This window comes from Nesoenas mayeri (genome assembly GCF_963082525.1).
Source record: "Nesoenas mayeri genome assembly, chromosome: 1".
Classification (NCBI taxonomy): domain Eukaryota; kingdom Metazoa; phylum Chordata; class Aves; order Columbiformes; family Columbidae; genus Nesoenas; species Nesoenas mayeri.
The window spans coordinates 115,796,761-115,823,207 of NC_137541.1; the positions used below are offsets into that span (position 1 = coordinate 115,796,761).

A 26,447-nucleotide genomic window follows, 5' to 3' on the forward strand; every position below is an offset into this window, starting at 1 on the left:
AAAAAAAACCACCCACAAACAACCACAGCCTGTTTGTTTGGTTGGTTTTGTGTCTTTTCTTTTTCTTAAATTAGCAGCACATGCGTGTGTGTGTGTGGAAACAAGGTCGCATACAAACAAACCCAAGTAAGTGTGAATACAAGAGATCTGGCCAGTGGCTACAGTGGAGAGGAATAATATTTAAGGTTATACAACACCCAGGTTAAGATTTTTTAATCCAGTTTATTAAATATTGCTTTTTGGGGACATGTTTACAACAAGCCCAAATAAATTGTCTAAGGATTCAAAGCAGTCATATTAAAATACAGCTTCAATATAAAGTTTGTCACAGTTTTACAGTATTCAAAAATGACAGACCTGCCTTAAAAAAAGACTATTACACCAAAACATAAGAAAAACAGAAAAAACAAACAAGTTTGGCATTTTCATAATCTTTATAGTATAAAACAGAATATTAAATCTATTACCAGCAAGCTGATACTTCAATCTGTTACCTAGTCTGAAGTGTCTCCCGTTAAAACACACTATACAACAGCACTATACAAAAGTCGTGGTGATACTCATTTGATGAAAGTGCATCCCTGAAAGTTTGCCAGTTTATTATAGTTAGCTCTTAAAAAAGGTAAAATTAAAACGTCCTCTTTTAACTGAAGGCTTTATAATTATTTTTTTTTTTCTGTTTTGTCTCACTTTCAGCCTTCTTTTAAAAGTGTCTAGGGACGCCCACCAGGGGGCAGCGTAAGATTAACCATCAAATCACGAACGGCTGCAAATATTGTGCATTCACCTGGAACAGGGAAAAGAGACAGGTTAGCATCGCTCCCCGACAGGCCCTCACGCCAACAACCTCCCCAGGCGGTGCCCGACACCAGCTCCGACCGCACCGCCGACCCCAGATGGGCACGGGCTGGCCGTACGCACAGTGACCGGCACCCACAAATCCCAGTGACTGCCAAGGACGCTGGGATTTGCAACTTATTTTATACTGAAGTAACTCCGGCTTTCCCAGCAGGACAGCTCTTGTGGGCCGTGACATTGCAAGAGGCTCTTAATGTTTAATTCCTTTTGAATGTCACGCTGAATCTATACGAGAATTTATCATACGTGGCACTGCAATCTGAATTTTTCTGTGTGTTATTAATTAAAAGGACTACATCTTAGAGAAAAAAACCCCAATTTTTTCAACTTCTATTTGTATTGATTAAAAGCAGAAACTAAACATTTCAAAAGACTCATGTCTGAAGCAGCTGGAAGATGTTTTCTGTCCTAAGCCTAGTTCTAGAAGCATTTCTAATTCCAAGACTGGGCAAAAGGCAGAAATCTGTTTCTTCCAATCAAATTGCTCTGGCTCTACCCTTGACATCTAAAATGCAAAATAAAATACAGAGAAAATGGACTTTTATTTCAAACAGCTGAGATCTGATACACAGAGAAAAAATCAGCCACAGCCATCTAAAGATTTGAATACCAGCATTTTTTTATAAAAACACACACACATTCGGAAATAGCTTAAAAAAGTTAAAACCAATAGAATCAAAAGGGTTTGATTAGAACAACAAACGGTGAAGTACTAGGCAGCTGTGACTTTCATCTACTGAGAATACAATTAATAGCCAGTGTCATACCCTGGTCACTGTGGGCTGAATTTTTCCTGTGTATTTCAAGAAACATCAGTTAGAAGACACTGAATTTTGTTGTTGAAGGAACAACAGTGTGAGAAAAGGGATGTGAGTAGAGCCTGTTGGGATGCATCAATCCTAACTGCCAAACTAGGGATTCTCAAGATTATTTGGGGCAAGTCATTACCACATCAAAGCTACAACTCTGGGCTAAATATCATCCACTGCATCACTGAAAATCAGACACCGAAAAATGCTTAGTCGTGAAGTGCTTTAAGAAATATCATGAGTCTCTTGAGCTCCTCTCTAAGGGTCACCTCCATTATCTGTAGGGACTTGCATTTCCTTACCAGATTGATGTCCACTACATAATACAGGTTGCAGCCTTACAGCTCAAATTTAACCCTATTATTACAGGGCTTGATTCCACCTCAGTTCCTATAATTACTTCCCCAAATAAAATATTTTTTCCCATGGAGACACAGGTAAAGTGATCTGAGAAACACAACATACTCACAATGAGTCAACATTTTACTGTTAAACTGCCCACAGATCGGAAAAGAAAACTCTTCCAAAAGAACTTACTTTTCAGGCACTACCATTTTATTAAGAGGAAAATTAAGCTGAATACAAAATACTTTCTCACAAAGAGAGAAAGGTAAAAAAAGATACAGCCAAAACGAGGCAACACTGATTACAGGTTACAATGAAAGTGCCAGTAATATCATACGTGCATGATGGGAAGCCCTGGTCCTTTCTGATTGAAACAGTGAAAAATTCACTTAACCAAGCAAATTGCAATTAGTGCAGCAGAAGAGCTAACACAGGTAGGAAAATCCTGGGAACAGCACAATAGCATCAGGAGAGAGAAAGGATACGTATGTGGGATCTCCCTCGTACTCCTGTTGTAAAAGAAGTCTCCCAACTATCTACTTGGATCTGCTGGCTCTGCTATCACCTTTCAATGGCAAATAAGGTATCTTGTTCTCTTTTATCAGATAAAACAACATACGTTTTAACAGTAAGAACACAGGAAATTGCATTTCAAGTGTCCTCAGGGAAAATCCCACTTCAGCTGGTGGTATGTAAATAAATAGATAGATAGATAGATAGACAGACAGATAGATCCAGACAGACTCAGCCTTTATTTTAGAAATCAAAGGAAAGACTACTAGAAATGTCCTCTGCTCAGCTAGGCACACTCTTCCTTGCCTGGATAAGGTCCTGCTTGGGGCTACAAGATCTTTTTATACACATTTTTTCCCCTGTCTCTACTCTGCTTCCTGTACCGCACTCCAAAACTACATAAAAACTTGCATGACAAACACAAATTGTCTATCCTGATCTATCTAATGATCATCAGAAGACACCCCACCTGGGGTACTCAAAAGCAGCTTGACGATTACTTCCTATGCTGCAGCACTTTCACCTTAAAGCATAACTTAGTGCAATAACAAAGAGCAAAACAAATTATTTACCCTTCCCCACAATAGGGGAACTCAATGGGGAAGCACCTTCCAAAAGAAACACCTGAAGCTTAGTTAACATATCTTGAAAGAGAAGTGCTACACAAACAACAGTTCTGTACCACATACAGAACTCTTACAGGTAACCCCACATGCCCTCAAGGCTATTCTCTCTCTCCTATTTACCTATGCTATTACTATATGTAAACCAGAAAATGCATGTTAATTTAAATCTCACAATTTTCAGAAACGAATGCATATCCACATCCATTTAAGATAAACATTGCTCATGTTCTAGCAACCAAAATAAACCATCAAGCATAGTTAAAATTACCGCATAACAACGAATAATTATACAGAACAGAAGCAGAATTCAACTTCTGGATTCACAGCTTCAATCTGTTCACTGGATTACTGAAAAAAGGCTTCGTTCTTCAGCATGTCACTACAGCAGAACTGAAAGGTACTGTTCTTATGAGCCATCTATGTATTAGGACCCCACACCACTGCTTAAAGACAACATGCTACCCAAAGAACCTGTCACCATTGTTCAATGTTTCAGATATTAAAAAAAAATAAGTAAAAAGCATGACAAACAAGAGGGAAAGCAAAGCACACCATCACTCACAGCACGCTACCTATAGGCCAACGAACATTCAGAACAACCTATTTAGATCTAACACTTCACAGCATATTTGGTGGACAGAACTGCATGCGCCTCTGTTAGTGTACACACTGACAAAGGAGTATACAATCGCTCCAACTACCTTTTAATCATTCACAGCACGTGGACAAGTTCTCATAACTATTTTAACATCCCTTCATATTCTACTGTTAAGCTCAATAAATTAATAATTAACCATGAAATCTGACACTTGACCATAGCATATTTCTTGTGACTCATTCTGGGCCCATTTGTTAAAAAGTATGACTCCTACTGCACAGCAAGAGCGGGGCCAACAAGAGGTGCATTCTATCACTTGGGCAGAACAGCAAAATCCAGCCTGAATCATCAGTATAACCTTCTGCTGCATTGCCAGTACTTGCTATTAACTTATGTATTGCCTGTTGCATCAGGAGTTTGTAATCACTTAAGAGGTATGATAGAAACTGAGAAGAATTCAGACTCAAGAGAGGTTTAGTTTTACACTGGAGATTTGTCACAGATGTCTGGGTGAAGAGAATATATCTACTGGACATGTACAGTACCTGGTCGTGATGAATTCAGTTCAGCAAACCTCTTTAGAATATTGCTAACCATCATTGGAGCAGCAACAGAAGAGTTCTGTTGCCTCGGAATGTCAGCCTGTTGCGTTGTACCCGAAGCCATATCATAAATAATTGGGACAATAATACTAACAGCTTCCTGTGGGACTGTTGTTTTCTGTGTTAACTGGAGCTGTGAGAAACAAAAAGTGTGTTAAATTGAAAGACCACGTAGTTCAGCACAACTTCAGATAAACATTCTAGGCCTATGATGTGAACTTCCACCCCCTCAGTTTTCACACATCAATTCTGTAACAGAGAAGTTATCAATCAGGTGTAGACTATTTTCTTCTCAAAAGCACCCTACAGTGACCATTGCCTCAGGGAAGACACTAATATAGATTTGTTCTAAACATCTCATTCCTGCTGTCCCTTGTATCACTTACTCTAGGGTGGTTAGTGCCTCAAAGAACAACAAAACACCCAGAGGTTGAGCATCTGAAGATATCCACAGCCCAGAGGGAACTGAATTTATATATTGGCAACTTCTCACCAAGAACCCAAAACATGAAGAGTCACTGGGCTTTTATAGGAGGGAGAACAGGAATACTAACTGAACTCATTACAAAAGAGATGAACACAAATCTAGGCTTCCAAACAGCAGAACATTCTTAGCTATTACAGTTGTCAGATACAGCCTGCTTATGTTTTGCTACTAACTTGTGATTATTTCAAAGACATGCAGCCCACAAAATTTTAAAACAGATAGCTCTACTTACAAAAAACAACATTTTGGATTTCAGCACAACAGCAGGTGTTCCTGGAGGCGCAATTGGCGGTGCACTGGGAGGAATTGTTAAACAAAACTGCACATTCCATTTCAGCTGACTTGCCTGATCAGGGAACTATTTAGAAAGAGTAGCACAGAGAAAGAGCAGCAAAGGTTTCATGTCAGTAACATACGTTGATATGAAGTAGGGAAGCATTAAAAAGTAGCATGTATCTCCCTAGCTAAACCTGCAGATGTTGCCAAGTTTAGCATAAGTCAAAATAACTCTGGAAAGAATTGAGCACAGGATAAACAAGAATACGATGGGAATTATTCCAGCCAGCCCATTCATGTGCCTATAGTGCAGCAATGTGCCTGCAGTTTCTCAAAATCATCAGTTTAAAGGAGAAATTTTGGGAGTTTCAGGAGAACTAGCGGTAAAATGAAATCTTCTGTATTAACACTACATAACTTATAAAAACTTAGAGTAATTTAAGTGTTTACAGATAAAGATACAGTACCTTTCTTAAAAAACATAACAACTGAAGTTGGGTGAACTAAAGGGAACGGTTAACTTACCAGCTCAAGTTTCATGATGTGGACACAGTCCCTGAGGATATGCGTTGGAGCCCCTAGTAATTTTGTGAAGGCTATTAGGGTGTTTGCTTTAAAAGGTGGTCCTGCAACCTAAAGAAAGACATTATTTAGTACTGCCTGCTTAGCTAATAATTATGCAATATAATATGGTAACCAGCATACATGGGTGTTAATTTTATATTTTGCAGTCCTTCCACATGCCAATGACAGTCAGCAGTACCACTCACAACACCATCAGAGATTAAAAGCAATGCACAAAAATGTAAGCATTACTGATCTGAGTACATACCCTTGTTTCAAAGAACTTCTCCAAAACCTGTAACTCCTCCGATTTCCACTGTCCTGTATTTTCAGGTGTTACTTTCAGTTGCAAGGTCTGGTTGGTTTTGGGATTGAGAGCAACCCTGCACTTCAGTGCCTCCGTCTTAAACATAATTACACCTGGTTCATTGGAGTTTATTAACTGTAGCTGCATAAAAAGAAGTATCACTTTCAGTCGATCATTCATTAAATAGCATGAACACACACACATACATTCACTTCCAAGACTGTAATGGTTAATCTGCTCTCTTTCCAGAAAGAAACATGCTATGTTTGTAGACAGGTAAAACTGCCTTGAGAATGAAGCTTATGCAACATCTGGCTTATTTCTCAGTCACTGAATCAATGCCAAAGAAGTGAAGAGGCACACACTGTCTGTCCAAAACCCTAAAGCAACATTCATGACTGAGTAGTTCAGTTATTGTCAGCTAGTAACTAATTTTTTGAACGCTCCTTGCCAAGTAGTGGCATCCATAGTAACCCTGTGGCTATTCTATTACAGTTCTTATATTTGAAGCATTTCAGTTTGTGCCTGATTTGAAAGACGTGGTACAGAAGCACGGAAAAGAATAGTTGTGAAGTCATACTTGCAGGTCAACATTAAAACAACATAAACCATACCGTTTCTTGTTGTATGATCCTCTGAAGATGCCTCCTCATAATAACTGATCCAAGGAATCGCTCAAGAGGGGAGCAAAGATAGCTGCCAGCTAGTCCCGGCACAAGCCCAGGGGTAGGAGAGGGCAACAGCAGAATATTCAAGGCACTGTGGGTGAGGATTGTAGGTATGGATGCAGCCCAAGAGCGCTGAGGTAGTTTACGAGGTGGAGGCATACTAGTCGGCATTGCTTGGGAACCTATCGATACAGAAAAAGTACTTGCAGTAAGGGAGGATTTAAGCAGAAACGTAAGATGTGTTCACTTTATTTGTTGTCGCTATACAAGCAATGAGTTCTCTGGGCCAAAGCTAATCCTTCTTATTTAAGAAATTTGGCTGCCTAGTGACAGGCAGACAGACAAAGTCAAAGAATGAGAGTTTTGACCCTCTATCTGTGCAAAGACTCTCAATAACATTAAAATCCTACTCTCTTCTCTTTTTGCAGCATACCAGCAGATAGCAGGTTTGTATAACAAACTCAATGAGATGCAAAGATGGCTAAATCAATCGTGCAAGAGCAGCATTACAACTCTGTGATGCGAAAAGTTAGTTATTTGTTTAGGCAAATATGCCTATCATCACTTTCATTCTGAAGAATTTTCTCTCAGTCATAGAGCTCCATAGCTTAAGATTAATTTCTGCAGTGCAACAAGAGGTATCAGTCCTGATGACGTTTATACTGTATGATCTAACTTGTTTTCCATTTTTTTTAATAGAAGATTTTAACTAGGGCAGAATAAAGGCTTAATTTCATTAGGTACTTTACTGCACAGGGCAGTAATGACTGTTAGGCTGATACACAAAACGACCAAAAAGAACAGAGCTAGCGATGTTAAACATGAGTGTTTCACAGTTATAACACCAATAGAGAAGCCTACTTGTTCCAGCTCGTGGGGAATGAGAGGCATCTGGGACAGGTGAATGAAGGGAAGGGTTGGCTGGTGACATTCCAGGCATCCGTGCTGCTGGTGATGGACCAGAGACCTGGGGAGATCCTGGCCAGTTCCCTGCACGCTGACTGGGTGACATCATGGTGTACGGTGAGCTTGGGTCTATGGTACCTACAGATGTTACAAAACCATTAATATTTTTAAAATAAGTACAAGGTTTTCTAATCGAGAAATCTAAAAAGGGCTTACCAAAATCCGTAAAGCATGCAAGTGTCTGCAAGCTTTCAGACTGCATTTTACAACCATACAGAAAACATAATTGGGAGGGGGGAAGGAAATCAAGATACAGATTCAAGGGTTTTCTGGCTTCATTTTTTAAAAAGTACAATAAAATTGAAGGTTAAGGCAAATCAGTATGTTCAGTACATAGTGGGATCTAAACTAAAAAGAGCTCTTGCCTATAGACCTGGACTTCTACTGCTCCTTAGCAAATGAAAGCCTCAGCTGGACTGTTCCTCATCTATTCAGTATCTCGCTGTTATTTCTGCTATAAAGACTGATCAGAACAAGCTTCTTAAAACAGTCTGTTGTATATCTATCTCACTTTGTTCATTCTGACAGTTAAACTTGTGTGCTAAAATTACAATCTGAATTGTTCATTTATTGTGCTCTATGGAATGGTTTCCAATGCACTGTGATTATAACAAACAATTGCTTTGGCAGATTTCCAAAAAGACTTAATAAAGGAAGCAACCGAAAGCCATGTTGCTTGGATATAGGTATGTCAAACCAGCAAGACTTTGACAATGTTTTCAAATTGCACGTATTTGAATTTCTAACCTGTTCCAGCTATTTTTTCCAGGAAATGTAGGCAGTGAAAAATCATTCCCTAATCTAACAAGAGACAATGCTCATTAAAAGCCACAGCTGCTGTTCTGCTACAAGACCACACAGAATTTCCCCACATTAGTAAACATGAGAGAGGGACTGACAGTCAATTTTTAAAACGTTAGGGACACCTCAACGTGCCATGTAGCTACTTTTGACTACTGTTAAGAGTTACAGCCATGGGTATGAAAACACCTACTTTAGCCAATTACAAAACACCAATCTGAGTTCGCAGTTAACTTAGGTATGTTCTGGAAGACTTCAAGAAGCAAATGTGCCCTCCCTGCCACTACAGATACACCTGCCAGTAAAGAACTCACCATGTGGGCTGGCAAAGTTAGCTGTTTGTCCCATTGTGATTCCAAGAGAGGAAGGTGAGGGAGTTGGACCAAAGGACGCTGGTGATGGTGCTCTTAGAGCTCCACTAGGTGAGCTTGCAGCATGCAAATTTCCTAATCAAAGACATCATGTCATTCATCATAAGCATTTCCCATTTTTCTCTGATGTTTTTTTCAATCAACTGCTATAGCTATCTCCTTTATAGGGAGACAGCAAACAAGATTCCTGAGAACTTGGTTTTGCACTCAAAGGCTTTATTTTGTGCATGGATGAGTGTTATATTTTCCAGATTGATTCGCCACACAAAGGAAACTCTCCAAGCTATTTGGCTTGAAGAATGGCATTTCCCCCATGCCCAGCCCTTTCCCAAACTTAAATATTTTTCAGCTGTTGCTCTATAACAGCTGTGAGCAGAAAGCAGAGCTTTGGTGATTCAAAGTTTTTCTGAAGAAGCAGGTATTTAAAACTAACAGGTTTTGATCTGAGCAAGTTGTAAGCTGTAAGAGTGAAACAGTCCCAAATATCACACAGCTAAAGATAACAGTTTCACTGAATTAATTTTTTTTCTTTTAGCTTCAAAATGTACTTCCCAAAACATGCATAGCATGACTTTGCTTTGCTATTTTTCCACAATATAAGGTGCATTCTCTTGGCTAGCCCGGAGTGAAACACAGCTCAAGTAACAGACAAAAACATCCACATTTCCAAAAACATGCACATTTCCAGCACATGGTCAGCACACAAGCTCTCAGCCTCTTACCTGGTGACTGTGTGTGCATCATAGAGGGAGACGGTGTCACTGTGTTGTGATAGGAGGTGGGTGGAGAAGTGAGAGGGTAAGCTCCCGATGCTCCAGCCTGTTTTGCAAATGGCTGAAATTGGCAACACAGAACAACGAAAACTTCTGATCATTTTGTACTAAAACTAAAATTAAGTATGTGCAGAAGAATACTAACGAGAGTTTGGTCACCAGATATGAAATCTTATAGGTCCATCAACATGGTTGTTTAATTCCCTCTATCACATTGTTCAGTGCTCACTATTTTTTTCAGTGACTTTTGCAGTTTTTCCTTAAGATATATCATCTCTGCATCTCATTCTTTTTTATCTGCCACCCTATAACAACAAAGCCTTCTGACTCCCCTCCCCATCTTTTATCTTAACCAGTCATTTTCCCTCCCTCAGTCCTTTGCTTCTAAGGCAGCAAGTCTCATGTGACCTTCCTAAGCTGCTGTTCATATGCCATGGGCTGTTTACACTGGAATGAGAAATGGCAAAATAAATTAATACATTTTGCCCCAAGGGGAATTCCACAGCAGAGCAGTTTTATAGTCTCCCTTCCAATTTTTTACTGCTAATCCTTTTAGAACATAAGTTCTTCAAAACCTACAGGTGTGGAAGACAATAATGTTTCTTATTTTGCCTGGAGGGTACCTGTTGTTGTGGTTGCTGCTGGGGTTGAAGCTGCGATATCAAAGAATCCATCATGTCTCCTCCAATAGGAGAAGGTGGGTTATCGTCCTCATTTACAGATCGTCTTCGTGCATCCTGATTGCTGTCAACAAACATGTTCAGGAATGTCTGTGGAAAAATCAGTTTTGTTAGCAATTTCCCCATTTAAATTTTATTTCATAAATGAGTACAGTATTTGCTGAGCTGTAATACTATCTTTATCAGCTACAACACATAAGAAACAGGCAGGTGTCTAGAACTGAATACTAGTGGGCATTCATTATATACAGTATGAATAGCTTGCAAAATGTATCACTTCGTAAACAGAGCTTCTCAGTGGATTTTTAATTCCCTTTTCCTTTTAAAAAGGAATCTTGCATCACCACCAAACAAGAAACCTTGCTCACTGACACAAAATATCTCTAGTTAATTAAAATATCAGCATTTTAGTTTTTCCTGGGAAAAAAAAAAAAAAAAAAGGAAAAGCCTACACTTGGAAATAGCTGTTCCAGAACAACTCATCGCTATCCAGAAACTACTGAGCTGTTGTATCACACCTACAACTGCTCTCTTTGGGTAAGAATGCCCAGGTCCCCTCCTCCATAGCATTCTCTTGTATCCAGAGGAATTTGCCAACCATCTTGAATTATTTCTTCTTCTACCTTCCCAATTTAATTCTCTTATACCTTCTGCTGGTATCTACAATGCCCTTTCTCTTCCCATTAGCTTTCCACTTGTTACTTGTGAAAGAGAGAGATGCTTAGGATCAGCTAAAAGCAGTACCACAGAAACAAGTGTTCAGTTGCAACCATCAGAAGAAAAAATCAGCAAACTATTTTGTTTTACAATACTTTCCAGTATTTCAGTATAACTAGCATTGGTGCAAGCTGTCCTCAGCTAAAGTATTCTGTCAGTGTGCACAGATTCATTTTTCAGGCCAGCACTTTATTCAGAAGCAAAGCCACAGGCTCCTGCCACACACCGATGGAAACTATTTTAAAGCAGAAGTTTCCATCTAGAATCATCTGACACGAAGCATTTCCTCATCTGCAACATAGGAGCACCGTCCTGCCACACAACATAGTTTGTGAGGAACTATTACTGTCAATCCTGAAGAATACATGTAGTCTAGTCACAAAGCTTCATTAAGTTTTCACAAAAGGATGCCTGAACTAGCCTCTACGTTATTTTACATAGATAAGAAAAAGACCCCTTACACTTGATGCTAGTTTTCTTAAAGGAAATATTTTAATTCAAAGTAATTAGCAAATCTACTGATAAATCAGAAAATTCCTTCTGTGCTCAGAGTTTTGAAGGGACTGCAGCTCTTCACAAAAAAAGCTTCACAAAGCTCTTCACATCAGATCTGTACTTCAAATTAGAAGCTCATTTATTTACATCATGCCAGAAAACACAGAAGCAGTCACCTTTAATCCAGGTGCAGGGTAAAAACCTTCAACTATTTTGCTGTTGTCAAAGAGACTGTACGCCCCATCACGTATTGCTACGACGCCACGACTCCGGCAGTAGATGTCAATGCAGTACATATTCCTGAAAGCCAGCCTGATATGCGTAGGTGACTGCGGCAGAATTGAGAAACACTGATAGGCAGTGTTGGTGCGTTGAGTCAGACCCAGCATGGGCACAGTTGGAAGTTTGTTGATGGCATTTAATGGAGCCTGAGTGTCAAACAAAACCTGAGAGAGAACAGATAGTGAGAGATCAGGTAGCTTCCTTTTAAGTAAAGGTCAAGGAAAAGGGGGCACAGGAAGGAGACAATCTTCCCCAAGCCACCTTCTGCCAATGAGATCTATAAACAATCATAAAATATACAAGTAATTTTGAAGAGAACAGTTTAAACAGAATTCAGCTCTTAATTATCTTGTACTTCTCTTGAGAGTAGTTTTTAAAACATTACCTGTAACAACTGCACCACATTTGGTGTTTTATTAAACATCTCCTGGAGCTGGTGCAGAATTGTGTTGTGACAGTTACTGCAACCTGAGTTTGGGCCAACAGTTCCCAGCGAAATGTGGAACTTCTGGAGTATGGAGTTCCACTGAATGCTGATCTGCAACATCAAGAACATAAAGTGGTCTTAGAAACTAGAACAATTATGAAGTTATAACAAGAAAGCTGGTTGGCTGTCATTTTTAATCAAACCTCAACAGATTTCTAACTCATCCTCCTCAAAAGTTGTTGAAGTCCTGAAAAAAAGTGCTGCTAGCTTTAACATTCATTTAGCTAGCCGGATTGTTGGCAACCACAAAACTAGAAAATTATTTAGCAAGTCAATCAGAAAGAACAAAAGCTTTTTCTGCCAAAGGTGAGATAGAGAAAATTGAACTTTAGAGATTCATGCCACAGAGAACTGATTAATGAGTTGCTTGGGGTGGTCTGGTTTTCTCAGCTACAGCACACAAACCCAAGAACTGGAGAAGCTAATATGTAAGGAAGTGACCTCCACAACCCACACTGCTACTCTTGCTACTTATTCACTGTGCCAATATAATGCACATAGAAATACTCTCAAAAATTCAGCTTAGAGCATGATCACAAAAGCGTTCCAGGAAGCAAATTTCAAGTGCAGCAGCTACACACAAAAGTACATTCTCAGTTTGTAATAACCATGCACATGCTTTCTCCTCTACCTTGCATTTAATGCAAGGGTGTGAGCAAGTACACATTTCAAGTAATTAATAAGATGTAAATTCAAACACTAAAGAGTAAGCTAGAGTTCTGAACAAGGGAACATGCATTGTTACAAAATAACTAAGGACCACCTCATTTCAAAGCACAGTACTACATCTAAAACTTTAGAGTCCTTTCTTCTAAAGCAGTGTTAAGCACACAGCTTAGATATATCCATATACCCCCAGCATACAACAGTAACCAGTAGCAACACTTTCCATAAGTTTGTCAGAAAAAGGCTGCCACACTAGCTTTCCTCAATCAGCAGCACACAACTGTCCTTCCCACATTTTGAAGCATCTTATACAAAGTCTCAAAAATTTTGAACATCTAGTAACCTAGCAAATGAGTAATCTGGCACTCTCTTTCACTTGTTTCTATATTTTTCAATAGTAACTCCACAATAATGCAATACAAGGAAATACGTTGTAGCACAACTCAGATCTCTAGGCCTGCCCATTTCGCTTTCAAACATACATTTTAAGTGTGCTTAGGAGTTACTTACTGAGCTCCCCTTGGTAGTTCCATAACAAAGGATAAGTTTTCGGTAGTTGTAGATACGAACTTCTGAAAAAATGTTTAAGTGGTTGGGTATGTCTTTGAAGAGAGAAGGAAAAAAGTTAGAGTGAGAAAACCATAGTAATCCGTACACACATCCTTTCTGTGAAAAGGAGATGATTTCTGTACCTGGTAAGGATCGTGCAAACTCCAGGACACATTCATACAGGCGAGCAATACTGTTCCAGTCATTAAGGAACATCTCGACAACTTTGCGACCTCCAACTGGTTCAGATAACTGGTTTTCATACGTCAGGTAAACATGACGGGTTGGTCCTGCAGTGTTAGGAGGTGGTAAAGACCAATTAAACTAGTGGTTCCTAAACTGTGGTTTACACACTATGAGTAAACTGTGGCAAGTGACTAGAAAGCATATTTTAATATTAAAAGTGCATCAACTCAGCAGTCAAAATTTTGATTCAGATGCATTGTGGTTTATTAAAATTTTAAGAGCAGACAGTCGTCCAGTAACACCAAAGTAACACCAAAGCAAAGAACTACTGCAATAGACAGTGTAAACCACAAATAAACAAAATTCACCACTCTTCCTAAATAAAACTTACCTTGTTCCCTGGATGAAGTGCTATTAAGTGGACAATTTGCAAACACCAGCTCAGCCACCCACGTGCGGTTATTTCTACCTTGTAATCGGAAAGTGCAATCAAGAAGAGATCGGTCCAGAGCCTTCTGCGTTTCCTCATTTACACCTTTACAGGGAGGAATTCTATTCATGAAGAAAAACAGATCTCGGTTACACGCAGTACAATTCCAAAACTAAAAATACTACCTTCTAACATTTCCTGAAGGACTTCCAAGTCTGGACATGAAAGAATAAAGAAAACAACAGCAAAGATAGCTGGAATGCACAGTGAGATATCCTGTTCCCCTTCAAGGACTGTAATAAGTGTGTTACAAAAGCACTCTGAGTTAAGACCAATTTTTATTTGGATTTAACAGCTGTAAATTACGAACTGTTAAGGGATCTGCTGAATTGCCCTGATCTCCTGGTGAAAGAGGACAGCGACATAAAACTTTTATACAGAGAAACAAATAAAAAAAAAGATGAAAACAGATAAGTTCTGTGGCAAGCTGAATTAATAAATTGAGCTTGTTCTAGAAGCAAACCACTCTAAATGCAATGAACCACCCAGTTGTTTAGTACCCACTAAATTTATTCATATCTCAAGGTGAGAACTGAGCTCAGGGGCACAGACTAAATAAAGTTTAAATAAAAATATGCTGAACTTTTTCAAATCCCTTGAGAGTCTATCCAAGAAATTCCATGTACCACCTTTGACTTCAGCTCACAAGTTCTCAGTACTTCTCTGCTTATACGCAAAATTAGAAAGGTAGGTCCTGATGCACTTAGAGACTCATGCCTTTATATCACTGTACACTTCTGCAGCACAAAAGAAGAGGCTTTTACTCTAGAACATATCTTTGTTGTTTTGGGGTTCTCTCTTCCTTGTGTTTTGTGGTTTGTTTCTTTTTTTTATTTTAAACTGATATAATCTGGTTTAGTTTGTAACACAATCCCAAGTTTAACTGGTGAGGCTTGAAGTAGGCTCCAAGAAATGTGAAAAACTGACTGGACTGTCAGGCAGAGACCACTATGGTCAACAGTTGCAGGTCCAATTAGCGGCTGGTTGTGGCTGGCATTCCTAGAGGTTAACACAGGCCAATATTGTTTAACAATTTTAATAACCTACGTGATGCAAAGGAATAGCAAGTTTGCAGATGACACCAAACCAAAAGGAGCACTTAACATGCTGGAAGACAAGGCTGCTATTCAGAGAGAGCTCAGTGGGCAGGAGGAACCTTGTGAAGTTCAACGAAAAATGCAAACTTGCACTTGGGCCCAAAGAATCTCAAGTAACAGCACAGGGTGGCGACTGACTGGCTGGGGAACAGCTCTGCAGAAAAAGAACTTGGGGGCCTGGGAGCCAGACTGAACAGGAGTCAGCAGCGAGCCCTTGCAGCAATGACAGACAGACGCATCCTGTGCTGCACTAGCTCGGCAATCAAGTGACTGCTCCTCTCTAGTCAGCATTTGAGATCGCTGTGCCCAAGGAGGGGACAAAAACCCTTGGAGACTGGAAATGCAGTTGATAAGCCCTGCTCTGAGCAGGAGGCTGGGCCAGATGACCTCCACAGGTCCCTCCCACTCTTAAATTACTGTGCAATTCTCAGATGTTTCGTCTGCAAGCTTTTTAGCACACACTTGTCTTTTCTGGGATTCCTTACATTTTCCTTTGCAGTATCCCATACTAGTAATTGTCAAATAACACATGGAGTATGTAGGCCTCTGATCTGATCTGAAATTGCAATTACATGTTTGTGAATCATCACCATATCTTCCTTAGCACCGCCTCGATTTTAGGATTGAGGACAGTCAGACTCTTTTCAGAGCTCCCCAGTTTAGGCTAATGACAGAAGCAAATTATAGTTGGCTCTGTGTCTACTCTTAATTCTCCTTTCTCTAGCACTGCTTCACAGGAGAGTGCAAGACACACAATAATTCAAAAACAAACCAAAAATCCAAACCCCCCAAGTCCCCTGCCCTGATATTTTTAGTGCTACTCTCCAACAATAATTTTTTTCTCTCAAGCGTATTTAGAGTAATAAAATGAAACACAGGAGTATATCCTCTTACTTTAATAAACGTATTGAATGGCTGAAGCCATCTCCTTCTACTTGTACTCCTTGGTGGGGAATGTCCATATTAGATAACTAGGAATGAATAAGAAAAATGTTATGCCAAGCAAAAAGTCCAGCAAAATAACTAACTTTTTCAAGGATTCTTTTTTTCCCTTAAGGGTGACAGATGTTTCACATCGTCAAGCATTGGAAAGCCAAAAAATAGTCTGTGCAAATCTGGTATAAAGTTGTCTCCCACCCCCTCCCACAAGTGTGTCTTTCATCCTCTCATTTTCCCTTTTCCCACAAATTTTCAAGCTTTTTGCTGTGCCTGGTATTAGAGAACCAGCTCTAGCAAGACAAGAGCAACCCAATGTGGAACATCAGTCACCACAGCTCAGCTGGCGGGGAAGCTCCAAAGTGAACACATGACCACAAGTTTGCCAAATAGACACATTCAGGCAAAAGAATCAGAAGTAGTAGAGGGGAAGAAGGGAACAAAATATTTAAACACATACCTCCAAACGAAGCCCTATAAATGGCATATTTGTATCACACATGGCTACAATATGAGCTAGCACTTTGTTGAAGGCACACATTTCTCCCGACCGTTTTGGTTTCTTAGGTTCTATGGAACATGGATCACCAGACAACTAGAATTAAAATAGAGATAAATGTACTTGCACATTTGGAGTAAGGATTTTGAAAATATGGCAGAAAATCACCTCATTCAAGTTTTAAATTAATCACACCCTGAGCACGAACTCCTCACAGGATGTGGTCTGCTTCAGGACTGAAGCAATTCAGTTGAAGTAATTTTACAATCACCTCCTTCCTTAAAACAGTATTTACCTATCACTAAGCCATGTCAGCCTGACCCCAAGAATTAATTTGTATCAGCTCCTGCAAGTCTTTCAAAGACTACACAATGCATATCACATAGATACCAATGCTCTGTGTATTCAAGCTACTCCGGCCACCTCAGCAGAGTGCTCTGCCTGGGCTCTTTAGAACAGCTGAGAAAGCCTGGCATGAATTAAACGACAACTGTTGCAAAATAGTTTCCCAGCATCTCCATGGGGAAGCAGTCAGAGAACCAAGCCACAATATAAGTAAGATGTCAGCCATAGAAACTTTTGAAACAACACTACCTGGTGTTGGTCCTCAGAACATGCATTCAGCTTTCACACTCTATAATGAGCCCGGTGGCTTTTGAAGCACATACCTTGCGCTTGACACCACTTTTCATTTGTTTCCCACTTTTTGTGTCTAGTACCAACTCCTCAATGTTTGGTTTGAACTGCTGTAGTAGAAGTGCAGTAGCAGGGCTGTCATCTCCTTCAGCATAGCTCACAGAGAGAAAATGGTATTTGTACTCTAGTTCTGTGGGGTTGCCAGGAACATCAAACATCTCCACAACCTACAATTAAATGAAGCAATAAATTGAGAAGACCCTCAAGCTAAGAATACATCTACATCAGTTCCTATTACCCCCCGTCAAAGAAAAGACATCAGTCTTCTTGAAGATATTAATACTGTGGCTAGGAGAAAGATCCAAGGAGAGAAGGAAGACCAAACTTTCATGAAACATAAAGAGAATGAGAAGGTTGCTGAGTAATAAACCTTAAGTTCCCTCCTCCCTATGAGCCTAACTGCTTAACAAACCCACTGAATGCGAGAAGAGAGGGAGAGAGGAGCGTCAAGGATGACATTGGTCCCTTGGTTCCCATGTTAGAGTTAACAGTACAACACACAAACTGTCTGGTATATCCATGCCTAGGAGTAAAAGAGAAGTATTTTTCAGTTACTTACAATGTAGTACTGTGGAAGGCGCGTGAGCTTGATAAACAATTTGTGTTTGGAAAGATTTCCCACTGGATGGCTCGCATAATTAGCTAGTTGAAGAGTTTCACTGCTCACTGTAGGCAGATGTTTTATAGACTGTTTGCAACGTTGCTGTCCAAGCCAGAACCTTACATTGAAATAAAGGCATTAGTAGCCTGAGACTTTTAAAAATGATTCTAATATAGTGCTGTGTAGAGCATTAGTGTCAAATTAAGAGTCAGTCATATTCTAAGTCAATATCTATCATTGCTGCACAAGTTATACACAGAACATTTAAGTAGTTTATATTTTGTTATTCCTATCATTACATACTGCTTTCAGCTTGACAGCTGTTAATTTCAGAAGAAAAGCTCTGAATAATTTGCTGAAGGAATAAATACTTTTTGTACACCACAATATAAAATTACAATATAAAAGAGAAGGGATAAATAAAACCACATGCAGATTACAGTTATTTTACCATTTGGAATCTTTGATTAGTTTTTGGTATAGAAAATAAAATCTTTGCTCCCATATGCTGGTGAGCAATATAATAAAAAAAAAAAAAAGTCACCAAAGCTGGATTAATTTCACTCTGGTTTATGTTATAAACAAACTCATTCACCTGAATATATTTGGACACAAAGAACCACATGACGACACCAAATTTATTCTAATGTTTGGAATTAAACTTTTTCTACATCAATAGATTTCAACTACAGTGGCAAGGCCAGAAAGCATAGCTAGGCTTGAAAGGGGCTCAGAAAAGTGTGGCTTGGCTTTTCAGTGAAACTTCCACTGAAAACAGTAGTAGAAAGTGTGGGTGCTCAGCATCTCTCCATCATAACACCCCATTTATTCTTGCAGATACATGTTAGATATAGCTGTCCTAAAAAGACATTTTGTGGAACTGTTCAGCTTCCTCAAAACCTGCAGCGCTACCCAAGCCATTATCTCAAGTACATTATTTATAACAAAGGGAGGTTGATTACTTTCTCCAGGGTGCCAATGCTTCATGCGTCATCACGCTTCTTTTATAAGCAAATTCCTCAAATGGAGGTTTCACCCTGCCATTAGCTCAGAGTACAGGGAATTTCCAAAGCAACAGAGCAAGTGGAAAAGGTTTTCATGCAGATGCAAATTGTATTTGTATTATTTGCTACAAGCTCTTATACAAGCCAAATGTATCTTGTGCCTAAATCTCAGAGCTTTATGGAAGGAAGATTAGAGGTTTAAACCAGTAAGGGCTGAAGTGTTAGAAGAAAAACAGATATTTAAATCATCCTAGGCCACTTCCTGGTTTTCCCTCTGTATTGTGAGAAGGGAGATCATTCTTGCTGAGAAACAAGCAGAGTTCAGCTGTAGAAACAGAGTGGAATAATGGAGGTGAAAAGAACATGAACACAAAATGAGATACTCAGTGAAGCAAGTGGTTTGCTGCTGACTCAAACTGAAAAGACTTCATGCAGAGTGTGCACACAGCAATGCATGAGGTGTAATTTTCCCCACCCATTCAGAGGAGATGACAAATAAAGTTGGTTAGAACAAGGAGAAAGTATATTCCCTACTGTAGTAAAACACAAAGCCATGCAGGTGTGATCATCCAAAATAAAAATATGGTGATTCATTCCATGCAAACTAAGTGAATCATTCAAGTCACTTACTTGAGTTGCTGGAGCCAAGGAATGATACGCTTCATATCATCATTAACAGACTTCTCTATGTCATCGAGTGTCAGTTGATCTGCAAGAACACAAGGTGAGTGAATGGTCTTAATACCTGCTCTTCACACAAAATTTTCACCTTTCCATCAAAGTGTCTCATCTAATCTAACAAACAACCACACAATCATAGAACAGGCCAGATGGGAAGAGACCTCAAGAGAACATCTGGTCCAACCTTTTGTGGGAAAGGGAGCCTAGATTAGAATACCTAGCACCCTGTCCAACTGCATCTTGGAAACCTTCAGTGATGGGGAGTCTCCCACAACCATGGGGGTTGTTCCAGTGATTGACTGTTTTCACTGTAAAAAATTTCTCTCATATTGAGATTAAACCTCTCCTGTACACCTTGTAGTTTTTGCCCCTTGTTTTCCCCATGTGGCTCATCATAAAGAGATTAAGACACATTATAAATTATCCATAATGCTTTAAAACCACAGCAGCATGTTATAAGGCAAATAAACTAAAATAACTCATTTTCTTAAGTAATCTGAAACCTGAAGTTATATTGAACAGTAACTTGTGATGCATAAGGTCACATAATACAATTTTCAACCACGCTCATAAGAAATGACTGCAGCCATTAAAAGCACAACCCAGGAATCATAAGTTATAAAAAATGTGCCTTGCAATGATGCCTAACAATATTTAGGCTGCTGTCCTCTTAAAATACACCTAACTGAACTGTGATGCTGAAGCACAAAGATCCACTTCTTTGTTCCTCAAATGCAAATACCTAGATGATGATCCAAGTGTGGTGTTCATTTGCATTATCATTATTTACCTACAGAACTTCTCAGATTTGACAGAACTGCTCACATAAAATTACCTCCTAATGCAGGATTCTTGCAAAATATTAAATACAATGTGGTTTTGCACCTACTTACCAATACCATACAGCATCAGTTGAAACATGCCAGAGTGGAGATCAACAAATACATGTAGGCACTCTGATCGCCCACATGGTTCCAAAATTGGAATTACAAGAGTTGGAAGAGCTGTCTCAATGAATGCTAAACAAGAAATAAATGTTAATAATTTGGCACAAAATTCAAGCTCATCATATTAGAACTTAACCCATTATAATCAAAAAACCCGTTTGTTTTTATAGAAGCAATCTTCACTGGCACATTATTATACTGTTAACATCATGAAGAAGGAAGTGAATATGAGAATTTATCTGTGAAAATAGTGCTAGTAACAAATCAATGAGAAAAGACAGATCAAATTTGGAGGATGTTATTAATCCTTGAATATGTTTTAACTCACTGCTTCACAAGTATAAGTTCAATTTGAATCCAATAGTTTCAACAACAGCTTAAGCAAAGTCTTACCAAAGCTAGCTCAAGACAGTGGAGAATTTGCTTGCAATTCTGAACACATACAAGTTTTCCAGGAGACAACTTTTAACCCTTCAACCCAGACTATAACGTTCTACCAGCTTAATCTATTACACTGCATTTAGAGGTATGAATTATTTTACAGTTATCAATGCAGAATAATTTAAAGCTAAGTTGTATTAATTCTGAATGGACCTCCCTTTATTTTTTTTGGTATTTATTTAAATGAAGGAAAACAAGAAATACCAGGAAAAAAGAAAATCATTCCTAGGCACAAATGGAAATTAACTTGAAAGTGGAAAGCACATACAATTGTCATTAGTGTTGTAGCTCTTTAGAATGGCTTTCAGCTCCTGGAGTTTTTGATGAGATCTTGCATGGACACTGTCTATTAGGAGTTTTTCTATTGATAGGTGGTCAATCTGTAAAAAAGGAATGTATTTGAGCAAGTTTAAATTCAACGTGTAGTGTAGACTTTATGCATTAGCACACTAGAACAAAGCTACTTGACTTCTTGACTTAACAAAACAATCGCTTAAGAAAGAAATTGCATAGAATTGTGGTGACCCAAACGAGCTATTAACATGAGTATTTAGATCACTATAAAATACAACAAATTAACATAAGATTCTGTCTGTGCAGCAGGCAGTGAGAGGGATTTTCAGAGAAGACTAGAAGAAACTGTGTCCAAAAAAAAAAAAAAAAAAAAAAAAAAAGTATGTTTCACACACTGTGCTGTTACCAGTCCATTTGCAGACATACTTGCTCTGGATCTCTGGATCAAGGCCAGAGTATAATATTTTCCAGCTTAGCATCCACCTGTTTAGAGCTACCCTAAGCTAAGGGATAAAAAAAACAACCAACCAACCCAACCAAACAACAAAAAACCCCAAGCAACCAACAAAAAACACCAAAAACCCCCATCACAAAACAAAACAAACACACAAAGAAAACCCCAAACACAAAGCAAACAAAACCCCCACACCACACCAAAACAAACAAACAAACAAAAACAAACAACAAACTAACCAACACCCCTCTCCCCCCCCTCCCCCCAAACAACACACTATTAAGATATGATTGCATCTACGCAAAACACATATGTAGCTATAGCATGAAATACAACGCACTACTTCTAGTCCTGGTAACGGGGTGACAACGCACTGAAGATGCAGCGGGAAGACAGTGAATATGAGCAACCCTACTGAACCTAGGAGTGTCTAGAGCCTTGTCGCGCAGCCAGCACTGAAGTTTATGCCACCACTTATATTAACTGTAGCTTACCTGTGCAACTTAAAGTATTAGTATTTATATCCCTTCACATTACAGCCATATTATTTACATAATTTGCAGAACCAAAACTACAGATTACTGCAACACCTTTCTCTAATTAATCTCACATTGCTTTGAAAACTGTTCAAGGTGAGCTGAAGTAAAATTTTATTCTAGCATAAGAGATAAATGCAGAAGAGGTTTATACCAGAATTTCAGCACATGCCATTGTGCATACCAGAATGACTTTCCCCTAAATAGTAGCTTTCCAAGACAAGGACTTAAAAATCAATTGTTTATCCATCCACAAGAGCATTTAAATTCAGCAGCTGCTACGAGTTAAATCTTCCTCAAAAACAAATGACTACAGCTTCTATAGCTACATCCAATTTTCAGTAGGTTAATGTATAATAACCTGCTTAGACAAACATATTTGTTCATGCCACTGTTTTATATAATATCTTAAATAAACAGAAATACAGTGCACTATCTACGTCATTACAGCTGAGATCATTATTCAAATACTAGAACAGCAGTGTATATACCATAGCTGATAAATTTTTTTAAGCTCAGAGCAAGTAATTACAAAAGGAGTTAGCATTAACTTTGATAAATTTCAAATTTACAGTGGCCTCATATCTTAATCTACAGACTGTAGACATGATTTATTGAGCTTAGACTGCATCAGCTCCAGTGGAACTTCAGCAGATGTTCTAGATAAAGCACTTTTTCCTAAATTTAGGCATAAATGCAGTATCTTCACTAAACGAACTGTATATTTAGTAGCCTAAATATGTTAATTTATGCTCTTAAATTAGTAAATTTAGTTAATACTAAAATTTTTACTCTAGAAATAGGGTAGAAGGCCACTATGCTCCACTAAGTTTCCCACATTCCTCTGTTGCCCAAACAGATGAAGTTCTTGACATTCACCATACAGAGACTTGTCTGTCAGACATGGTAAACAAGATGGACCAAGAGGCTCAGATACAAAGTGTATACAGCCAGTGAAGACTATCATCAGTGGAAGGTTCTGCAAGACAGGTGAAGCACCTAAGCTGGAGAGTTTGTTCCTGTGGGAAAACTGTACTGAAAGTTTGAAAACTACACCACTCACTCCAGTTTATGAACTCTCTTAAAAAACTCCAATACTGTAAGAAATAATGACAAACACACATACTGATATATCACAGCCAGACTGGCTGAGGAACTTACGGAAGACTTGTTATAAAACCTAAAATGCAGTGTCTCTTAGATATCATTAACCAAGGTCAGCATTATCACCAGTGAAGTCTTATCCAAGTAGGAAGCTGGCTGCATTGCTCATTTCAGATCATTTCAACAATTCCACCTTTAACCTATGGGAACTTGATCAATACAGAGGTATGTGCAAATGGGCCACACAACATAATGTGGTTAATGATAATGTAAAATCAAGCTTCACCTAACACTTGCAACAAGCAAACCACATTAGCTCCTTTACACGAGATTTCCAAATCATAATGTAAGATTTTCTAAAGTGAACAGCACTGCTGGGTGGTGAACTCAAGCAACATGGGGAAGCTGATTTTCAGAGGAAGTCTGCACATCATCTTCGAGACATAAATGGGAAGAACTAGCTCTCTGTAAAGCATTTCAAGCCAAACAGAAACCATAACTGAATCTTTGCTGTTGTTTCCTCCCAGTCTCAGCACTCTGTCTCATATTTGATATATAATGCACTGTAAAGTAGATGTAATTTTTAAGATGAAGTCAAGGCAAATAATTTCACATAATCACAGAATGGTTCAGGTTGGAAGTGACCTCTCAAGATCATCTATTCCAACCCACCTGCTAAAGGAGGTTCACCCAGAGCAGATCACACAGGAATGTGTCCAGGCGGGTTTTGAATATCTCCAGAGAAGGAGACTCCACAACCTCTCTGGGCAGCCTGTTCCAGTGCTCTGGCACCCTCAAAGTAAAGAAGTTTCGCTTCCTGTTGTTTGTAACAACAATATAAGGTCCAAATATAAACACAGCACAACCTAGAGTAAGTGCGGACTAGAAATGGCTCTTTAAATAGAATCAAAGTGAAACAAACAAAAAATGCAAAGCATTTTTAAGTTTTTGATTTACAAAACTCGATGCCTACTGCAAAGCAAACCTTTACCTTCATGGCTCTTTCCATCAGCTTGGAATCACAGGCTGGCAGTGGAGGCTCATGAGATATTTGTAAGGGTTTTGAGACATCAGTCTCATCAATCTTAATAGTGACCTTATGAACAGATGCAGTCCCTGTTTTCCTGCCAAGAACCTGTTGACTTAAAATAAAGAGAATAATTAAACCATATAACTGGAATAGAAGAAAATAGACTTTTTCAGCAGCTGATCCTTGATTCTGAATTATGCATAAAAATAAGATTATGTCAGCTGAACTGAAAAAAAGGCATTTGTTTTAGTCTACACTTCAATGCAGAACTGTTGGTAAACTATAACTACATGAAGAAGTTTTAGATGGCTGCAAATTCAACACAGAATCAGATTGCTTTTCAAAGTTTTTTCTAGTGCAAGTCAAACAGTAAATACAGTGAAAGAATGGCAGAGAATATTCTAATTCACTTTTTAAGTTAGATATCCACAAAAATACAAGCTGATTTATGACCGTATCCACTGTTCTCCTGTACATTAATGTACACCCCTCTTTGCACTTCAAGTAAAGTGTTTAGATAGTTACAGGAATTTAGGAGTCTCACATCAAAAAGAAAGTACAATTCTGAAAATTCTGGCTCAAGCTTAGTAAATGAAACACTCCTACCATTTAATTTATTGTTTCTTAACAGCTCTTTTACAATTAACTTACTTCCAAACAGAGAGTGAGAGACATTTCCCTGCATGATATCGCTCCACTTGCACAAGGTCGCCCCAGCGCTCTCGAATCAGCATTAGTGTTTGTGAATGCAAGACTTCCAACTGAAGTGCTAAGCAGAAGGAGTCTAACGAATGGAGTTAAGAAAATATAAGAGCTCCAGAGAGTCTGTACACTACACAAATCCATCCCTGTACACCAAATAAATCCATTTGTCACAAAAGTCAGATGAGACGCTGTCTGAAAACACACTAATGTATTAATAAAAGATAAAGACAGATAAAAAGCATCAAATATTTCTCAATTTTTTTCCCCTTTTAATTTAAACTCTTATCTAGGGCAGAGTCTAAGATAAGAGTGGCACAATAGCTTTGTTTTATAGATTTTAACTCTGATCACCTTTTACAGAAAAGAAGATTACTAACAAAGAAATTCAATTCACCTGATAGTTAACACTAACCCCACCCTTCCATGGTCACCCTAAAATAACATGATTGATTGTTTCTGCTGAACCTGTTCCACTGAAAATGATTTCACATCATCAAGCAATTTGCCTTTTGCACACAGAAAGTCACTGCACTACTTCATGCAGGTGCTATATCCCATTTTACTATTCACACAGGTACAGTGCAGTTAACACACCATCATCACCTCACTGTCATTCTTGGTAGTAAGAATTGTCAGCTCTGGTATCTTCCAGGTCAGCACTGTGTTCTATCTCCAAAAATCAGCATGTGCAGTCAGCTGCTGCTTCACTGACTTACCACACAACCTGCTGTCTTGAGTACCCCACCTTTACCTTTGCTGATTAAGTGTGTAGAATCAAATTTTACATACTGCCCCATGAGATTGTTTCCAAGGTCATCATGTTTACTCCAGACATTCCCCCTCTATCTTAACAGGCAATCCAGCATACTTGACTTCCAGCTACCAGGAAGAGTAAGGCTAAATTACACAGCTTATTCGGAAGCAACTTTCAGAAGGATACGCAGACAGTTGTACATGTCCTGAAGTGGTTTTTCATCAGCAAACAGCCGTGACTGGACCAACTGATGGATGAAGTTGATCTGCATGCTGTGAACCAAGGCTCGGCCATCTTTCATCAATTACAAATAATTCACATTAGACATCATGAAAACAGGTATTTAAAATAATTAAATAAGTTAATAAAAAGGAAAAAAAGATACAGCTGTACTGAGCAATTTCCATACCAGAATTTCTAACAGAATAACAAAATCCTTGGTTTACTCTGCTTATTTCAGTCAGTTTACTACACTGTCACAGTCTACCATTATTAAGGTATCAAAAGTATACAGAGCAAGGTGAAAACAGCACAAGTATATAGAGCTTCATT

The 26,447-nt window shown here is 38.8% G+C and overlaps 1 protein-coding gene across 1 annotated transcript in view; it reads right to left on the reverse strand.

Annotated features, from left to right (window-relative positions):
- Nucleotides 1-213: 213 nt before the first annotated feature.
- Nucleotides 214-26,447, reverse strand: part of MED14 (mediator complex subunit 14) — a 38,252-nt gene continuing 12,018 nt past the window's right edge. The window contains exons 7-31 of the mRNA XM_080363540.1: nt 26,082-26,189; nt 25,088-25,220; nt 24,398-24,548; nt 21,287-21,398; nt 20,524-20,649; nt 19,580-19,658; nt 17,904-18,063; nt 17,317-17,511; nt 16,610-16,744; nt 16,108-16,184; nt 14,018-14,178; nt 13,584-13,730; nt 13,402-13,493; nt 12,124-12,276; nt 11,633-11,902; nt 10,188-10,334; nt 9,514-9,625; nt 8,735-8,866; nt 7,515-7,697; nt 6,600-6,835; nt 5,947-6,126; nt 5,640-5,747; nt 5,071-5,196; nt 4,295-4,484; nt 214-787 (exon numbers count right to left, since the gene is read on the reverse strand). Of these exons, the coding sequence (XP_080219666.1) occupies nt 714-787; nt 4,295-4,484; nt 5,071-5,196; nt 5,640-5,747; nt 5,947-6,126; nt 6,600-6,835; nt 7,515-7,697; nt 8,735-8,866; nt 9,514-9,625; nt 10,188-10,334; nt 11,633-11,902; nt 12,124-12,276; nt 13,402-13,493; nt 13,584-13,730; nt 14,018-14,178; nt 16,108-16,184; nt 16,610-16,744; nt 17,317-17,511; nt 17,904-18,063; nt 19,580-19,658; nt 20,524-20,649; nt 21,287-21,398; nt 24,398-24,548; nt 25,088-25,220; nt 26,082-26,189 (3,587 nt within the window). The 3' untranslated portion in view covers nt 214-713. The remainder of the gene's footprint in view (nt 788-4,294; nt 4,485-5,070; nt 5,197-5,639; nt 5,748-5,946; nt 6,127-6,599; nt 6,836-7,514; nt 7,698-8,734; nt 8,867-9,513; nt 9,626-10,187; nt 10,335-11,632; nt 11,903-12,123; nt 12,277-13,401; nt 13,494-13,583; nt 13,731-14,017; nt 14,179-16,107; nt 16,185-16,609; nt 16,745-17,316; nt 17,512-17,903; nt 18,064-19,579; nt 19,659-20,523; nt 20,650-21,286; nt 21,399-24,397; nt 24,549-25,087; nt 25,221-26,081; nt 26,190-26,447) is intronic.